An 18,352-nucleotide genomic window follows, 5' to 3' on the forward strand; every position below is an offset into this window, starting at 1 on the left:
CGGAGGCCCACTGCACGAGAGGGGGCCACTGGCTGCAGAGGAGGGATGCCCCGGCGGGAGGATGGGCCCTGCAAGGCAACAGCGGGGCTCAGCCAACCTCCAGGGCCCGCCGGCGCCTATGCCACCGCTCTCGTCCGGGTCCCCGGAAGGACGGAGGGCGGCCTGCTTCTTTGGGAAGCCCCCCTGGGATAAGCCTGTCCCAGGCACATCACTCCCTGTTCTGGCCTCCTCGCCACTTGGGCCTGGCTGGACCCACAGTGTCACTGACTTGATCAACCCTCCTTGGGCTCAGCCCAGTCCTCCAGCTCCAAGCACGGTTTTCCGTGCGAGATGAAGCTCCTGGCCGCGTGGACTGTGCCCTTTCTCTCCTCACAGCACCCTCGAGGCAGAAGTCGGCGTGCCAGGTAACTGTGGGTCCCAGAGCTGACAGGGAGCAGGGGTCAGGGCGCAGGGCCGAGAGCCGGGCTCCACCACCCAGCTCGCCAGCCCCCGCCCCTGGTGTCGCCTGAGCCTGCTTCGTGTCAGGCACTGTGCTTGGCACTGGGGTCGGGCGCTGAGGAAAACCAGCCACAGCCTCTTTGCTCGCGGTGCTCATGGCCTGGGGAGACAGCCAACTAATCACACAGGCGGATGAAGGCTCAGGACGGTGGCGCGTGGACAAGAGCTACCAAGGGCACAAGAGGGGCTCCAGCCTGGCCGGAGGTCACAAGCACAGGGTTCCGCTGGAGAGGAGGAGTGCTGTAGGAGCAGGAAGGCGGGAAGTGCCTGAGAGGCGCCTGGGGGAGGGCAGCCCTGGCTGTTCCAGGGATGGCGGGAAGGGTGACATGACAGTGTCCACCCGCAGCAGGAATGCAGAGTGGCCAGAGGGGAGCAGGCGGCCTGTGGAGAGGGGCCTGCGGCATCGGGGTGAGAGGGGATGGCCTCAGATGGCAGCTCGCAAGCAGGACACTCCTGCAACTGGTGGGGCTCAGTTATCTCATCAGCAAAATCGGATAATAGCCACATGCTTACTTCATAGGGTGTTTGAGGAAATTAAGCAAGACAAAGGATATGAAAGCACTGTAAATTATAAAGTACGGCACCAGTCAGTGAGTACTGTGATTTCTAGAAAACCCTTCTCCTTCTCCCTGAACGTGTGAAGTTCCCTCCGCTGTCCAAGATGGAAGCTTAGCCGTCCCTCCTCTGGGAAGTCTCCCTTGACCCCGGTTGCCTGGGGCCCTCCCATGTGCCTGTGCCACCCTGCGCTGAACTTAGTCTCAGTGTGCGCTATGCACCACTGGGAGTGTTGACTCCTTTGTCTCCTTGACTAGACAGTGGGCTCCCTGGGGGCAGGGCCTGTGTCGTCTGCCCTGTCCATGGCTGTGTCCCCAGCACGGTGCCAGAGACACAGGAGATGCTCCCTGCATGTCCGCTCCCGGCGAGTGGTGGGGGCACTGAAAGTTGGTGGGCAGGGACTGGGCCACGCTGAGCTTGTCCCCGTCCTCCACTCTGTTTTCTTGCTCCCCGGCCATCTGAGGTGACCATCACCCTTTGAGAGCCAGGGGATGCACAGCCCCTCACCGGCAGCCCGATGCAGCCCTGGGCCTCATCTCAGTGGAGAGGCAGCCTGGTAGCAGCGTGTGAGGCAGGCCCCGGAAGCGGCGGGCTCACCTGCGGCGGAGCTTCTTCTCTCGAGCGACTCCTGGCGCTGCTGCTGCTCCATCACTTGCCTGAAAAGCAACCACACGGGGCCCAATAACTCTCGCCGCCGGGCAGCCACGCTCCATGCTGGGAGCCCAGGCTGCCAGTCGGCTTTCCAGGCGCTCTCCCCAAGAGCCACTGTGCCCGGGACTGCTCCACTTCGCAGATGGAGGGCAGCAGCTGGCTTGAGTTACCGAAAGCCAGAGCGGTGTCTCCTGCAGCACAGGCACACCGAGCAGGGAACCCCTCCTGAGAGGCTGGCTTGATTTCACTCACGAGAGCGGCCAAGCTCTTCCCCAGGCTGGGTGGGTTCACCTGGCTTCTGGGGGCCCGTGGCCTCAACAGACCCGGCCTCGGGAGTACGTGTTCCTGGTACTCCTAGCCACGCTCTCTGGGATGATTCTCATGGATGTGTTGGTGGCCAGGAGAAACGGACACAAAGGCCACATGCCTTATTCTCTGGACCACTGACCAGCCGTAGCCCAGCCCCCACTTTGAGGGTCATTTGGTATGCCACGGGGCAGTGGTCTTAAAGGCTGGCTGAATGAAGACATTGACCCACAAATACACCCACAGACTCCAGGGGCTGAGATGCTGGGGTGGGAGGGGTGCTCGGGGAGCAACTAGACCAGAGACAGCAGCAAACTCTCCACACCTGCTATGGAAGCACAGGGTCAGAAGTGTCCCGAGGCCACCTCTGGGCTCGGTGGGCGAGAGTGCCAGGAACACTATTTTGCAGGGTTCTTGGAGGGGTGTTGACACCCACAGGATCATGGCAGAGCCCCTTTTGACATTAAAGGTGTTGGGAAGCAAGTTGGTGAGTCTCAAGCACGCCGACATCCATGCTCCCTGGCAGGATCCATATACTTAGGGAGCCATGGTAAAATGAGGATGTTTGAAAAACATATAAAAATCAGGTCTGAACTTATGATACCGTTGCTCCAAAAACTGAAGGGTTCCTGTGCTTGGGTCACTGCCTCATGGTGTGGCCCCGAGGACGTCGTCTCTCCCTGCTCCATCCCTCCTCCAGTAAATGGAATAGGACAGCTGAATGAGGACTCAGCGAGGGTCCTGGCCCCGAGGCTGGACTCCCGTAGCCCACATCCTGACCACCAGGGGGCGCTCCAGTCCTGGACGCGCCCTCCACAGCCTGTGTCTTGGGCCACGGGCAAAGACAAGGCAGCAGTGTGGGGGCCGAACCAGCTCTGAGGGAACACTGAACGATCTACTCAGCAGCCACTCGCCTCTGCGTGCACACGTCACGTCGGGCGGGGGCTCGCTCCTCTACTAGAACAGGTAAGTCTTGGGAGAAGTCTCACGGTGAGTGGGAGGTGGGGCAGAAGCTGGCTTTCCCGGCTCCTAGGCCAGGCCTTGAGCCCAGTCACAGAGAGCTGGGGCTTTCTCCGTCTGAAGAAGCTGGCGAGGGTGACCAGGCCAGGCCTAACCTCCCCGGACGCAGAAGAGGCGAAGCACCCAGCACGGCACACCTGGCACACCTGGGTTCAAGTCCTGGCCCTGCCGTCTCCTGGCAATGTGGTCTTGGGGAGGCTGTCCATGGGGAGCCACCACGACCCCTTTGTAATTTGAGGACAGCAGCACCAGCCCTTCCTGCCAGGCTGACTCTTTAAAGCTCCGCTGGCGGGGTGCTGATCATTCCTATGACCCCTGAACCACATCCTTCGGGTGCTGCCTCCTCCTCCTCAGGCATACTCCCTCCATGTTAGGACTACCTGCTACCACACCTGGGAAGGTGAAATGAAACAACAGGTGAACAGCACTCAGGATGCTGCCGGGTTCATCCCAAGAGCTGTGCGAGCGGAGGCTGGCAGCGCTTTCTGCAGGACTCCAGGGGCTCTCCAGGGCTGACGTCTGGGACAAGTCGCCGCACACTAGTTCTCTCGCTCTTTCTGATCTGGCCTGTCCCCCTGCCCCCAGTGGATGCCTCTGGGAGTCCTGGCCCTGGTGGCAGGTGTGTCCTCACTCACGGAGGGACCCCTGGCTACCCTACCCCTGGCTACACTCCTGGAGGCAGCCAGGCTGGCCCCTGTGAGGTGCGGGTTACCTTCTCTGGATGTCCATCTCATCAGGAGAGGGGCCATTCTGCACCTGACGCTGGCTGGAGGGGCCTGTGGGGCAGAGAAACACAAAGGCAGAGTGGTTAGCAGAGGGAAGAAAGGTCCTGACAAGCCAGCGCGGAACTGCACCCACCTCTGCCCCTCCAGGTGCAGAGAAGACACCCCCGAGTTGGCCTGACAGCCGTGCAGCCCCACACACAGCTCGGGTTTTTTGCGCCCCTTCTCGCCGCTCTTCCCTGTGAGCCAGTACACGAGTCCAAACAGTCACATGGGCGATCGTCCCTTTCAGCTACTGAGCCCTCTCCCCTTCCCTGTCAAGTGACACTTGCTGCTTCCGCCCGCTCACCGGCCACCGGCCCTTCAGTCCCTCAACGCCGACCCTGGCCTCGCCTGTCCCACCAAGTGATCCTAATTAAAGCCACCAGGGGCCTTAGAAGTGCCAAACCCAGCCGGCCATCTTATTCCACCTTCTGAGCAAAGGTCTGACACAGCTGCTGAGTGTCCCAGTCAGTCTAAAACCTGGGTCTGAGTGACGCCTGCTGTCGGGGGCTGTGGGGTGGGAAGGAGCCAGGCCTGCCATTGCCCCCTTTACTCTGGACTGACGGGGAGCTTTCCGGGCCATATTCTGCCCCGGACCCCAGAGGCAGGACCCCAGTGCCCACGTGGTCTGCTGTGTCGGCCTTGTGTTCGGAGGGGGCTGGGGCCAGAGCCTGCGCCAGGGTTCCCAGTGCTGTGCCGGAGTTAAGTCAAACCCAGGCGCCTGCCCAGCCTGAGAAAGAGCTGATTGTCCCTGCTGTTTGCCAGCTCAGATGTCACTTGGAAAGCATAGAGAGTCACAGTGACTGGGGGAGGGGCTCTGGGCAAGCCGGTCTCACATCTCCGACCAGACGGGGAGTGGCTGTGTTTCTTCTGTCCCAGGTAGAGGTGATGGCAACACTCAAGCTACAACCAAGTTAATGTCGTGGGGGATCCCTTTTCTCTCCTGCTTCCCAGAGACCCCAAGGTCTTAGTGGTTCTTCTCTCTTTTGTTCTCAGGGAGCAAAAACAATTACCATGCGAACACTACTTGAGCAATGTCCAGACACTCTTCTTAGTTTACATCTAATTCTGATTCTCACAGACCTGTAAGAAGGCTTCCATGAGGCCTTGTAACAGCTGCGGAAACCAGGTCCAGAAAGCTGAAGTGACTTGCCCAAGGTCTTGTGTGTTACAGGTGCAGAACCAGAAACAAACTACCTGCAAAGTGCGACTTTCTTTCTTAAACTCAATCACACTGTGGTGTCAGATGGAGACCAGTATGAAGACCAAAGGATGAAGATGGCAGATCACATGCCACAGCAATCCCATGCCTGCAGGTGCTGGAGTAGGTGTCCCCGCCTCCCAACCCACTCATCTTGGCAGAGACAGGAGAGAACTACATTATCTCAGCTCTGCATCCTGGGACTCACGCCTGAGCTGCTCTGTGCAGCTTGAACCAGACCTTGGAGCCCTATTTGGACAACTGGATTTCTGCTTTACTCTAAAACCTGGTCTCAGCTGCTGAGGCCACACCCAGATTTGGATTCTGTCCTGCTGGGGGCTGAGTCCCCGGTTCTGGCCTTTCTGAGGACTGGTTCCTGTCCTAGGACCAAGGCCTTACAACGCGTGAGCTCCACTAGCTGCCTCAAGACTCTCCCGTGTCTGCCAGCCTGGCCTTGTCCAGGTCACTGTAGCTGATCCCACCCTTGTCAGGAACCCTAATGGCAGCCAGTTGCCCACAGTGGTCTGCTGTGGTCATGTGCTTTGGATTCCTCATTCTGCCTGCTGGGCTGGACTTTCTCCTGACATCCTCAGCTGACCTGCTTCTCCAGAGATGGGGAGTCAGACAGGAGTCCTGACCCCTTCCAGGGGTTCTGGCCCCTGACCGTAAGATGTAAGTCAAGGCCGGGCTCGGTGGCTCAGCCTGTATTCCCAGCACTTTGGGAGGCCGAGGTGAGTGGATTGCCTGAGCCTAAGGGTTCGAGGCCCGCCTGGGCAACTTGACAAGACCTCATCTCTACAATAAATAAAAAAATCACCCGGAGCCCAGCAGGTTGAGGTTGCGGTGGCTGGGAGCAGCCACTGCACTCCGGTCTGGGTGACAGAGTGAGACTCCAACTCAAAAAAAAAAAAGACATAAGTCAAAATGGGCTGGAGTCTCAGACACTGTAGAGCAGGAAAAGAACATCTGACTGCATAAGGGCTTCCATTCTTTTTAAACGAAGAAACTATTAGATTGCTTTGAACCACGAGGGTCCTTAACATCATCAAGTACAGTCCGTTTGTGTTAGGGGTGAGGGGCATTGTCCAGTGTAACCCAGGGAACCTGTGACGGATGTGAGATTCTCACTGCCTTCTTACTCCTGGCCTGTTCCTCCCACAGTTGCCCCCATGGCAGAGGCAGGGAGAGGAACAGGGAGGAAGAACACTCCTGCAGCCTGCCGGGCAGCCCTGGAAAGCCCCCAGCCACAGCCCACTTGCAGCTTCTTCGGAGGCTCTGCAAGTAGAAAGCTCTCCGGTGGCTGGTGGTCAGACCATCTGTCCCAGCGCTGGTCATTGTAGTCGATGTCCCTGAGTGGTGTAGTCGAACCGAGGTGGAGGAGTGCCCACAGGGCACTTCTGGGTCACCTCTCGCCTCCTGAGCTGAGCCTGGCCTCTGCAGCCGTGGGTCCTCCGACGACCCCTGGTTGCCGAGTGTCACTGGTGCTGTGTCTGATGCCCCACAGAAACCTGCTGCCTCTCTGCCCCCCTGGCTGCCTCGGCAGTCTCTCCTGTTCCCGTGCCTCAGTCTACAGAGGGGACCTGGCCTCCACATCCTTACTGTCTTCTGCTTGATCACTGCAGTCTAGAGTGTGAGCTCTGGAAAACGTAGGCAGAAGCCAGATAGGGTTAGGTCCAAGCTCAACTGAGAAAGAGTCAAAGCTCTTCACGCTAGGGCCCAGCACCCCTGTGGCTGCTTCTGGAAAAATCTCCACAGCAGATCCCCTGCATCTGCCCAGGGACCCCCCCACCATGTTGCAGAAGACTTCCCGCATCTGCCCACTGATTCTGACCCCTGGCAGGGCTTCTCACCTCTACGGGCTTCCCGCCTTTTGTGGGCTACTCAGTCCAGCTGGGACACCTTCTTCTCCTGTCATCTTCACCTGCCAAGGCTTCCAGGCCACTCCATAGTCACCTCTTCCGTGAAGTCCTTCCCAAGTCCTCAAACTTCACTCGACACCCATGTGCCTCTCTTCTAAAAGCCCCAACCTTCTCACCAGCAGGACAGTGAGCTGGGAGCTGTCTTCTCTTCCATGCCAGGCCCTGAGTGTCTTGAAAGCAAGGGGTTCCTCTCACTCAGCACTCCATGCTCACACCTGGCTTCCACTAGGCCCTCGAGTACTTCACTGAGCTGGATGGGGATGGTCCCAGGGAGGTGAAGCTCACCCACCCCAGGGACAAGCACAGGTGATGAGCCAGGCAGAGCAGGCCCGGGTGACAATACAAACAACTTAGGGGACAAGTCACGGTGCTCCCTGTGCCAGGAGCTGACTGCCTGCATCTTGGGGGTCCATTTCCAGCTTCAGGTCTAAGTTCCATCAGACCCTGCTCCTCCCAGACATGATGGTGACTCTGAGGAGGCCCTTTTCCTCTTGGGAGCCGTGAGATGAGTGGGGGACACAGGAGAAAACAACCGAGCAAGAGCAGAGGATGAGGCTGGGTCAGACAGCCAGGAGTCCACCTGAAGGGGGCGTGGCAAGGAGGGAGGAGGCCGGCCAGAGGGGACAGGAGCTGGAGGACTTGGCAGAGTCTGCATGACCAGAGGAGGTTGTGGACTCAGAAGTCCCCTCTAAGTGGAGGAGTGAGCCCCGGGGAAGGTGGGCGCCTCCCTGGCAGTATCTCTACCTGGGATGCCCTGAGGCAGCAGGCAGGTCACTCGCCTCTGTTGCTCTTCTGCAGGCTGGAACATCACTGACAGCCATGTGCCCTTTGCAGGCTGCTGTGAGCTGGGGATGACCGTATACTTTGCCCTTACATTGTGGCTTTTCAAAAGGCTTTGATAGCTTCTATCTCTGACATAAGGACTTGATAAAGCAGCTGGGCGCGGTGACTCAAGCCTATAATCCCAGTAATCCCAGCACTTTGGGAGGCCGAGGCAAGAGGACTGCGTGAGCCCGTGGGTTCAAGACCTGCCTGGGCAATGAGATGAGACCTTGTCTCTACAATAAAACAAAAAATTAGCTGGGCATGGTAGTGCGCATCTGTAGTTCCAGCTACCTGGAAGGCTGAGGTGGAAGGATTGCCTGAGCCCAGCAGGTCAAGACTACGGTGGCCAGGAGCGTGCCACTACACTCCAGTCTGGGCAACACAGTGAGACTCCAACTCAAAAAAAAAAATTAAAAGGATTTGACAAAGGATTCCAATGCAAGGTACTGTCATCTCCAAGAAGGCTGTCCTTGTGGACTGGAAAGGGGCAAGGAGAGCAGAGAGAGGAAAAGCCTGCATGCACGTTATTTGGCCTCAATGAACCAGATGCAGAAGACACCCCCCCCACTCTCTGGCTGGGGCGCTGAGACTCGGGTCACAGGACAGACCGGGTCACCAGTGGCTGAGTGTACAGAGAATATCTCCTTGCAAGACTCTGAATGTGGAGCTTCTGTCTCCCCAGGACCCATCACACAAGCCTGCACAACCCAAAAGGACAGGAGGACGAGCCTGGGTACACAGGGCTGCTCTAATCCCAGGGACATCACTGCTCTGTTCATCTCCATATTCCCAGCACTTCACCTACTTCTTGACCTGCAATCAACATGCAATAAATATGTGTTGGATTCATGAATGACTGGCCCCGGGCAAACTGTCTAGAGAGCAACAACCAATGCTTGAGGCTAGAGTAGGTGACAGTGTTAGAGAAAATAACTGAAGTCTAATGGCTCAAAAGCTCTCAGAGCCGGAAACAGTGGCTGAGCTGAGGACTATGCTCCCAAGTCTCGAGCTCTTAGAGTGACTGAGATACTGTAGCTCACCAACAGTGGTGACACTTAGAAAATGCAGTGGGCTGGGATAAGGAAAGAGAAAACTTACCTTTATTGAGTGTCTACTATACTCAGTACTAGACCCCGTGCCAGAGACGTACAGTGCCATCACGTGTAACCCTCACCCTCATCCTCATCCTAGGAGTCCTGCTGTGACCTTTACGGAGAGTCGGAGAACGCCCGAGCAGGTCAACAGTGACACCAGGTTTAAGTTCAAAAATAGAGGACTCTAGAGCTAACGAATATCCACCAGGACCGCAGGGGGCAGTACAAACAGAAGAGGCTGAAGGGGCAGAAAGACAGGGCGAGCAGGTCCACCTTAAGAAAGGGGAGCCAGGCCTTGGCATGAGAACGAGGAGTCCATTCTGCGCGGGAGCCTGGAACACACGGCACCCTCTCGGCACCCACGGCCTTGCTGCCTCAATGACTTGTCCATGTGGCACCAGGAGACGTGTCTCAGGAGACTGATCTGGCTTACAGAACCTAAGGACCACGGGGTCTGACCTCCTGGGTGCGGCAGGCAGTTCTCACTGGCAGAAAGCCTTCCCCCAGATGGGCTGAAACTATTCTTGCCAGGACAGCCCCCAGGGGTCTGCCAGGACCAGAAGGGCGGTCTCTCAGTGCTGGCCTGGGGCCTTGGCCTCCCGTGTCCCCCATCCTGTCTTCCAGTCCCTTCCCATCCACGACTGAACATCCCAGAATGTTCCAGTTTGTACCAATCCCCTTCAGAGTGAACTTGGTTGGGGTTAAGCTATTAAGTAGTCAAGTGCATGGGGAGTCTCTCATGTCCGGGCTTTAATTTCCTGCACAGCGAGAAGGGTGGAGTGAGCCCCTGGCTCCAAATCTCTATAATTAAAAAGGACAAAGAAGGAACTTTGCCAGAATGTTGACAGTGGCTCTCTGGGGACTGCTGGGTTATTTTCTTCCTTTGGAATTTCAAACTAGGTGCTGCTTCAGAATAAACAAACACATGTCTAGAGACTCTTCGGGGGACACTTCCCCCTCTGTGACTCCAACCCTCCCCGAAGTCTGGTGGGCAGGGCAGGCAAGGCACAGTGTGGCTCCCGTCCCAGGCGTTGCGCTTCCACGTACATAGCCAAAGGCGTGCAGACAAGGCAAGGCACGGCTGATGCGTCCTGAGAGAGGCCTCCCTCCTGCCCGCCTACGAACGTCTATGAGGCTCTGGGATACCAGCTCCCAGCTCCTTTGGGACAGAAGGGGGGAGCTCAGTTTCCAGCTCATCTCTACAGGAAAGGCATCCCCTGGGCCTCCTGAAAAGACAGAACCTGAGATCCCAGGAGGGTCAGAGACAAAGGATCCAGCACCTGCTCAGTGAAGCTTGATGGAATTTCTGGCCAGCAAACAACAGCCACCTGGTCTGAGCTGGGCAGAGTCCCAAGCCCTTCTGAGTTCCCTCCCGCTCTGCCATCTCTCTAGCTGGCTCCTCTTCCTCTTTCTGGAGGGTGCCTCCCCTGTACACCGAGATGGGGTCACCCCTGGCATGTCCTTCCCTCTTGCTCCATGGCCCTACCTTCCTCCGGGGTGCCATTCCTACTGCGGGCAAGCAAGCGTCCATGTGGGAGTGGAGTGGCTGACCTGGGCCTAAGGCCTTGTCGGGCCACTATCTTTGCAGTCACCCGGCCAAGGCCACACGGGAACTGGTGGCAGAGCTGGGACCAGTGCCCGGGACAAAGGTCTCCCAGCCCAGGGCTTCATCCACCACAGCACATGGATGCTCAGCCCTGGTTAAGCACACAGCGGCCTCCGTGTTTGGAATGCAAAGGCAGCCATTCAGCAGTAGACAAACACCTGGCTGCTGCTTTCCCGATTTTAAAGCCTGATTAGACAGCTGAGTTGCTTGCTTAAAGGTTGCCTGCATTAAATTTCCGGTGTCTTTTCTGCCCAGTCCTTATGACATGGGTTTAGGCTCACATCAGGCTGACAGCTCACTCAGATAACCAGAGCCAGCTGACTTGTCACCCACTGAAGTGCAAGAGACCCTTCCACCTGAGCCCTGGTCCTGGGCTTGGCAGCAGTGATAGCTGGGCTCCACGTAACCAACGGGTAAAGCTGTGTCTAAGACCTCAGGGACTGAAAGACCTGTCAAGGTGAGAGGTCATCATTATAGCTGTAGGGATGGCACTTCAGAGAGCAGGGGACTGCTCAGGGCCACACGGTGAGAAGCACCTGCCACCCCTTGCAATTATGCACCAGAAATGAGACATCAGACATCAGACAGACAAGGCCTTCTGATTCTGGCAAGTGATAGCAGGAGGCCCGGTGCCACCCTGGGTGCTAGTGAGCACCCCCTTCCCGTCCTCCTGTCCCCTACCAATGCACAGACGGGCCCTGAGGCCCAGAGAAAGGGCAGGAGCTGCCCAAGGTCCAGACCAGACATCCGACCCGCCTGCCTGGGCCCACTCAGGCTGTGCTCTTCAGGCGAGTTGTTTTCTCGTGTTTTTCTCCCTTTCCTAATAAGCTTATTTCAGGGCACACAACTAACCTTAAAAGGAACCTCCAACAGAATAAGCGGCAATACAGATCTGTCACAGCTTAATGGTTTACAAAGCATCTTCGCATCGCTTTCTGTGATTAATCTGTCAATCATCCAGGGCTGGGCCTATCAGCCCCATTTTACCAGTGGAGAAACTGAGGCTCAGAAAGGCTGAGCAACATGCCCACGGTCACCCGTGCCTCCAGTCAATGCCCTGGGGGGCACAGGCGCCCCAGCCTCCCACTGCCTGGTGGCTGCTGTGTCCACCCTACAGCGTCCGCAAGGATGTCCTTGCAAACCCTCTGGTCAGTGACAGAAACTCACCGCAAGACCAGCACCCGCGCCCCCGCCCCCGCAGCAGGTGGGAGTGAAAGGAGAGGCCCGTGTGGAGCAGGAAGGGGGGGCTCCCGTCACCTACAGTTCACTCTGCAAAGCACGGTGCAGTCCCAGTGGCAGAGGCAGAAGCAGTGGAAGGCCCACTCCCTGCTGACCATTACGGGCAGGGCTCCTCGGCACAGGCGGAGGCCCGCTCGCCCTGGCCACTTACCTCTTCTCCAGTCGCCTGGCTGCTGCAGTGGGTAACTGATACGCCGCCCAGCTGACTAGTGGGCTTCCCCACCTCAATCTTTAATGAGGCTGCCCAGTGAACCTATCAGAACTTCCCATCTACCTGACTCCAGCAAGCTCTGGGGCCCCGACAACTGCCCAGGCCCCTTGTGGGGCTCGGCCACAGGCACTGGTGACACTGGGGGTCTGCTAGAAGAGACCTCCCCCTTGCTCTTCTTACCTTTGTGGGTGAGGGACGGGGCAGGGTGGGGTGGAGTCAGAAGGGAACAGGACCAGGCACACACAGAACCTCCGGGCACTGTTCAGCTTTGCACCTGCTCTTCCCAGACCTCCCCACGCCTTCCTGAACACTGTCCCTTGGGCCCCCTTCCCGGCCGCCACATTTCCCCCATCTCTTCACCTGGACCTGCCTTTGTGAGGTGGTTATTGCACCTGTCTCCTTTCCCAGCCCAGCTGGCTTCAAGGCTGCCGATCAGCCTGACAACCGGCCTGCAAGCATCCCTCCCTCCCTCCGCCCACAGCCTGGGCAGCACCACTCTGCACTTGGCTACGCCACGGACCTCGGCGCTGGCACACCTGTGGGCACAGCGACTGTGCCTTCTGCCTGGAAGGCTCATCGACGTGCCCTGACTGGCCCTGGTGAGGAGGTTTCTGCCCTATGCTCTCTTCTCTCCCTCCTCGGGAGCAGTCACTTCCTCTTCTCTCCTAGGAATCCGCACATGGCCTGAGTGCAGCACTCAGGGCCGACACTGTGAGCTTCTGATGACTCTCTGACCTGCGAGCTCTCCACCGTCGGGCACCATGTCCCATCCTCCTCTGTACCCTAGCCCTTCGCGCAGGGCCTAGCACAAAAAAAGTGTTCAGAGAAGGTCTGTGGGACGTGCCCGGCTTTGGCATCACCCCAGACTTTGGTATGGGAAACCCAGGTGAGCACCCTCTCACAAAAGCAATGCCTCCCCACCCTCCACCTCTTATTTCTCCCACCCTCATCCCCCTGCTGGTCTCTGTGGACCGCTGTCTTTCTTGCAAACTGTCTCAGGTGCCTCTTCTTCGGCCCGTCTAGATCCAAGCCTCATGCTCTCACTGGTGGGCCTTTTATTTTTTAGATTAGAAAATATATTTTATTTAAAAGTAAATTAGAGAGAGAGAGAGAGAGAGAGAGAGAGAGAGAGAGAGAAAGATTCACCCCCTCAGGGTAGGGAAGGGGTGAGGGCTTTTAAAGAGTCCCCAACAGGTCTCTCTGCCTCAGGTTTGTCCCCTCGAGCCTGTGCTTACAGATTAAATGTCAGAAAGCACACTCTCTCATGCTGCTCCTCGGCTGGGAAACTCCTGTGCTTCCCCACTGGTCCAACGGGACATCCTCACTTGGGGTCCAAGGTCTCTTGAACTCCACCTCGCCTGGCCTAGTCCTCTGCCTGCCAGCCCCCCTTTCCCTGGGAGTGACTCTGCGTGGGTCAGGTGGCTGACCCACAGGCAGACTCCTCCTTCCCTGGTGAACACGCACTGCTCCCTCCTTGGCTCCCTGGAGTAGACTGCAACCATGCAAAGCATGCATGGATTTTCTAAGTACCACGATTTCTTCCTGTCCATCCAAAGCCTTCCCCATGCAACAAACAGATCAGTTCTACTGAGCCTTGTGACCCTGGCTAAGCCACTCGCTGTTCTTGGCGACTTAGTTTTCCCACCACAGGGGCTAAAAGGAAGCATGACGATGAAACAACGATGACGACAGCAGCATCCAGCATTCACTCACTGCCTGCCAGGCCCTGTTCTAATAAGCACACAGACTTGAAGTCACGTAGAGCAAACTGAGTCCTGGCGCTGTCACCTACACTGTGTCCTTCCTGGCAGCTCGAGGTGCAAGCCTAAGCCCTGGACATCAGACTCACCTTCCAGACCTGGGCTGGCCTACTCCCCAAGCCTCGCCTTCTCTTCCCCCACGTGCCCAGGATCACAGTGCTTCTGGGGACGGCCCCAGGCTCACGCGTGACACTGTGCCTTGCTTCCTCGCGTGGGACTACACTTCTCCCCACTCTAACTGGCAAACTTCTCTCCACCTTCAAGACCCAGACCAGGCATACCCACCCCAGGACTCTCGTCGTCACCCCTCCCTCACCTCGCCTGTGTGCCAGGCCTCCTATCCAGGTCCCCCGAGGCCCTGTGCTTCCTTCCTCACAGCATGGGACACACTGCATCGACAGACTCTCTACCTAGCTGTGAACTTCACAACCCTGGGACCAGTCTTAGTCATCTTTATGTGGAGGTGCACGGCCCAGAGTAGATGTTCAGTAATACACATATAGGCATATAGCTGTGAATGCAAACTGCTCCCTGGTTCCGATAATCTAGAGAGGAGAGCCAGACAACAAATAAAGCTGTAACATGCAGAAAGAAAAACAGCAGAGTAGGGCTGGGCATGGTGGGTCATGCCTGTAATCCCAGCAATTTGGGAGGGTTGCTTGAGGCCAGGAGGTCAAGACCAGCCTGGGCAACACAGTGAGACCTCAGCTCTACAAAAAAATAAAAAATCAGCCGAGTGTTGTGGTGTGTGCCTGTAGTTCCACCTACTCGGGAGGCCGAGGCAGAAGGACCACCTGAGCCCAGGAAGTCGAGGCTGCAGTGAGCTGTGATCATGCCACTGCATCCTAGCCTGGGCAACACAGTGTGAGACCCAGACGCAAAAGCAAAACAAAACAGAAAAGCAGAGTCAGAAAAGTAACGTGACACGTGTGGAGGTTCCAGTTAAGACAGGGCAACTCTCTGATGAGGTGGCATTCGAGCAGAGTGAGGAGTGAAGGAAGAACACGCTGGGCGGAAGCAGCACTGAGTGTAAAGAGCCAGGAGCACTCTTGGCAGACCTGGGCATGCGAGGAGGCCGGTGTGACTGGAATGAAGCGGGTGAGGGAGAGGAGAATGGGGAGGGAGCGGCTCAGGCTGCCCGGGCCAGTCCCACGGCTGGGACTTCATTCTGAGCAGAACTGGAAGTCCTGGGGAGTTCGGAGTAAGGCCTGCACTTGGAGCTGCCAAGTCAATCTGCTTGCGGTGTGGAGAATGGACGACGGCAGCAGAGCACGGGGTGGGCGAATCGGGCGCGGCTACCACAAAGCTCACAACTTGCCGAGTGGCGAGATGGAGAAATGCAGGCAGGCAGCAGACAGGCAGGCGAGCGAGGCCTCCTGTGCTTGCGCCCTGTCCACTCCCAAGTGGAAAGCTGTAGCCTGAGGGCAGCACTTGGCTTTCTGAGTCCCTGGGGATAGTCAGCTACTCAAAGTGTGAGCTGGCTCTCACCCCACCCACATGGGCTGAAGTCAGCAGAAGGTTGCTATCATTCATGGGTTGAAACGATCATTTCTTGGAAAAAGATGGGATGTGCTATGTGGGGAAAATAAAACAGATGTTAATGAATTCTTCCCTTCGGAAGCTCTGAAGACGGGCCAGGTTCAATGTCTGAAACAACTGACCCCAACATAACCCAGCTGGGCTAGATTTAGAAAGCTGGCAGGCTACGAGCTCTGAGCAGGCTCTCTTCTGAGAGGCAGCCTGGTCCAACGGGCAGAGGCCTACGCTGGGGATCAGGAGATCTGCGTTCTGGGCTGGGCTCTGCATTCACTAGGGAGGCCTTGGGCAAGTGTCTTAACTGCCACAGACTTTTGTTTTTCTGTCCCTAAAGTGGAGATCATTTCTAATGTGGCCATCTCAGGCAGATGTCGTGAAGACCCATAAGCCGAGGTCCAGGCACAACAGCGCGTGGGAAGGGGGACTTTCTATAAGGAGTGTGCAACTCAGCTCTGGGAGGGGGCACAGCAGCAATGGAGCGACCCTGACCACGACTGAGGGTAAGATCCAAGGACAGTGTCGAGGGACTGGGGGCTCCTGTATGTATCTGACGGTTCTTCACAGAGGACAAATCACACTCCCATCTATTTCATCATTTGCCTCAAGACAACTCTGTGAGGTGGCTATCACATCCATTTAAAGATGAGGAAACGAAGGTTCAGAATGGCGCGATGACTCCCTCAGGGTTTGCCCCTGTGACAGGGTGGAGAGGGCGCCTGGAGCCAGGGAGTGGCACTCTGCCTCCTGTCTCCAGAGGGGCGCCACTGCTGCCAATCCCTGTGTGGACCACAGGAGGAGCACCTCAGCCAGCGGCTCCACGGCCCCCTGGGAGGCCCGTCAGGCAGGCACGAGAGCACGAGTGGGGCAGGGCTCGGAACCCACCGCTAAACATCTCAGGCCGGCGGGCATGGCGGGCCCAGGCTGCATCTTCTGAAGATGAGGAGCCTTGCTGTGAGATAATCCTGGGGGGGGGTCTTTCTTCCCTGGAATGTAAACTGCAGCGAGCCAGCAGCTCTTTCAAGGTAGACAACGGCAGCAGCAGGACGCTGGTGGGATGTTCAGAGATTAGGGGCCCCAGGAAGGATGCAAAGTACCACCAAGGTGCGGAGGCTATCCAGATCGGGTAGAGCCTCTCCTCAGACTTTGACTTGAACCCCAAACCACCAAGATCTGCTTGTCCACCAGCCTCTTTACTGGCAGACCCTCCCCACCTACCCGAATCCTGCAGGCCCCACTTGAGCCTTGCTTCCCTCAGAAAGTGTTCCCTGCCCATCCTGGTCCAAGCAGCCTGGCCTCCCTTTGTCTCTTACAGCAAGAGCTGCTGGCACAACCACAGGAGTTGATATTGTCAGTTCCTCTGCAAATAACTTTTATCAAAGAGTAACTACAAATTGTTAGAGTAGAACAGACTGTTACAGCAGGCTGGGTACAATGGCACATGCATGTAATCTCAGCACTTTGGGAGACCAAGGCAGGAGGATTGCTCGAGGCTAGGAGTCTGAGACCAGCCAGGGCAACACAGTGAGACTTTGTCTCTAAACAAACAAAAAAGCAGCAGCAGAAGAAAAAAACTGTTATGGTGATATACAGGTGACAAAAAACTTTTACAAACATCATCTCAGGTTATCCTCACAACAACCCTGTGAGGTAGGTTTTATTCACACATTTTACAGATGGAGAAACTGAGTCGAGAAAGGGCACACGCCTGGCACAACTGGTGCCTGAACCCAGACCTGTCTGAGCCTGTGCCTTCCCGGAGCCCATCTGGCCAACACTCCTCAAGGCCACAGCAGCTGAAGGTCCTTCCCTGAGGCGTGTTCTTCCGGCTGGGGCGGTGCTAAGCGGGCCAAGGTGACGGGTGCGATTTCTGTGTGAGACAATTGCTATGAACATGTCCCTCAGTCACAGATAGCACCCCTCACCTTGAGCCCAGGTCTCAGGCTTGCTGGCGAGCGGCACTGCTCAGGAACGTCGTTGTGGCGTGCAGAGGAAGCGCAACGGCAGGAGGCGGTGGGCTGCGAGAGGACAGCGAACGACGCGGCACGAGCTGTGAGCTCGTCCAGTCCAGACGCCTGATGGGCTGGTCTCTCTTCAGGGTGCCAGGGTCCAGGCGTGAAAAGTGAGGCACCTGCCCTCAAGGGGCTCCCAGTCTAGACAAGCAAACCCAGGTCCAAGCAAGTGGGAAGGCAGCAGTGGGCTATCGGCAGGGAAGGAGGTCCAGGCCTCCTGGGGTACCCAGAAGGTTTCCCCAACACAGCAAGGCAAAGGGTGAGCAGAAGGTGACAAGGGATGGACAGGACGATGGGGAGGCGCGGCTCCCCGTGTGGGAGGACTTGAGCAAGGACAGGAGGCCCTACAGACAAACCCCAGGGAGGGCTGACTGAAAAGGGAGGAGAGGGTTGCGAGGTACACCCTCTCATGACACTTCAGGGGCAGCTAGCGAGGGTGTGTAGTGGAGGGGTGACAGCTGCAGCCAGCGAGCCAGAGGCGTCTTGGACTCAGGCCACTGTACACCCTTTGGCCGACACAGTCCAACACGACCTCGATGCTGGGCCAGGGCCTGGGTCGAGTCAGGAGACGGCACTGCAGACACAGCAAGCCCTGGCCTTGGCTGGCAACTGTAGCCTGGTGTGGATGCAGCAAGAGCTCCCAGCCTGACGATGTGCGGGCTTTTGAGGGTCCAGAGGTAAAGAGGACACCTGCAGAGTTTCCAGTCTGACTGGAGTCACCCACTGGGAACAATATGACATGCCAAGTGGTGTGAACTGCTGTGGCAGAGGCAAAAATACAAGCGCGTGGGGGTGCAGGGAGTGGATAATCCTGTCCAGCTGGTAGGAGACGTCCTCATCCCACGAGGATGAAGGAAAGGACAGGAAGACTTTGGACGTAAGGGGAAAGTGGGAGGGCAAGGGCGTTCCGGGCACGGAGCAGCCCGAGTAAACTGTGGTGGTGTGGCTGTGTAGCTGCTGGCATGGAGAGTGCAAGGGCCCTGGCTGGCTGGATCCAACAGCCCAGACTCTGCGCATCAATCACATTCCTGTGAGAACAGAGGTGGGCCAGGAAACAGACACGGCTAGCTTTCAGAAAGTGGCCTCCAGGGGGCAGTCTGGAGCACACAGGAGGCCTAGGGAGAGGAAGGCCTGGTGGATGGAGGTGGGGGGGGGGGG

General features: G+C 57.3%; 1 protein-coding gene across 1 annotated transcript in view; it reads right to left on the bottom strand.

Annotated features, from left to right (window-relative positions):
• Positions 1-18,352, bottom strand: part of EVL (Enah/Vasp-like) — a 58,951-nt gene that overhangs the window by 15,604 nt on the left and 24,995 nt on the right. Inside the window, 3 exon segments of the mRNA XM_021708451.1 lie at positions 3-68; positions 1,651-1,709; positions 3,743-3,806. Coding sequence (XP_021564126.1) covers positions 3-68; positions 1,651-1,709; positions 3,743-3,806 — 189 coding nt within the window.

The sequence above is a fragment of the Carlito syrichta genome, unplaced genomic scaffold (assembly GCF_000164805.1).
Source record: "Carlito syrichta isolate Samal-C Ts95f unplaced genomic scaffold, Tarsius_syrichta-2.0.1 Scaffold137513, whole genome shotgun sequence".
NCBI classification, from domain to species: Eukaryota; Metazoa; Chordata; class Mammalia; order Primates; family Tarsiidae; genus Carlito; species Carlito syrichta.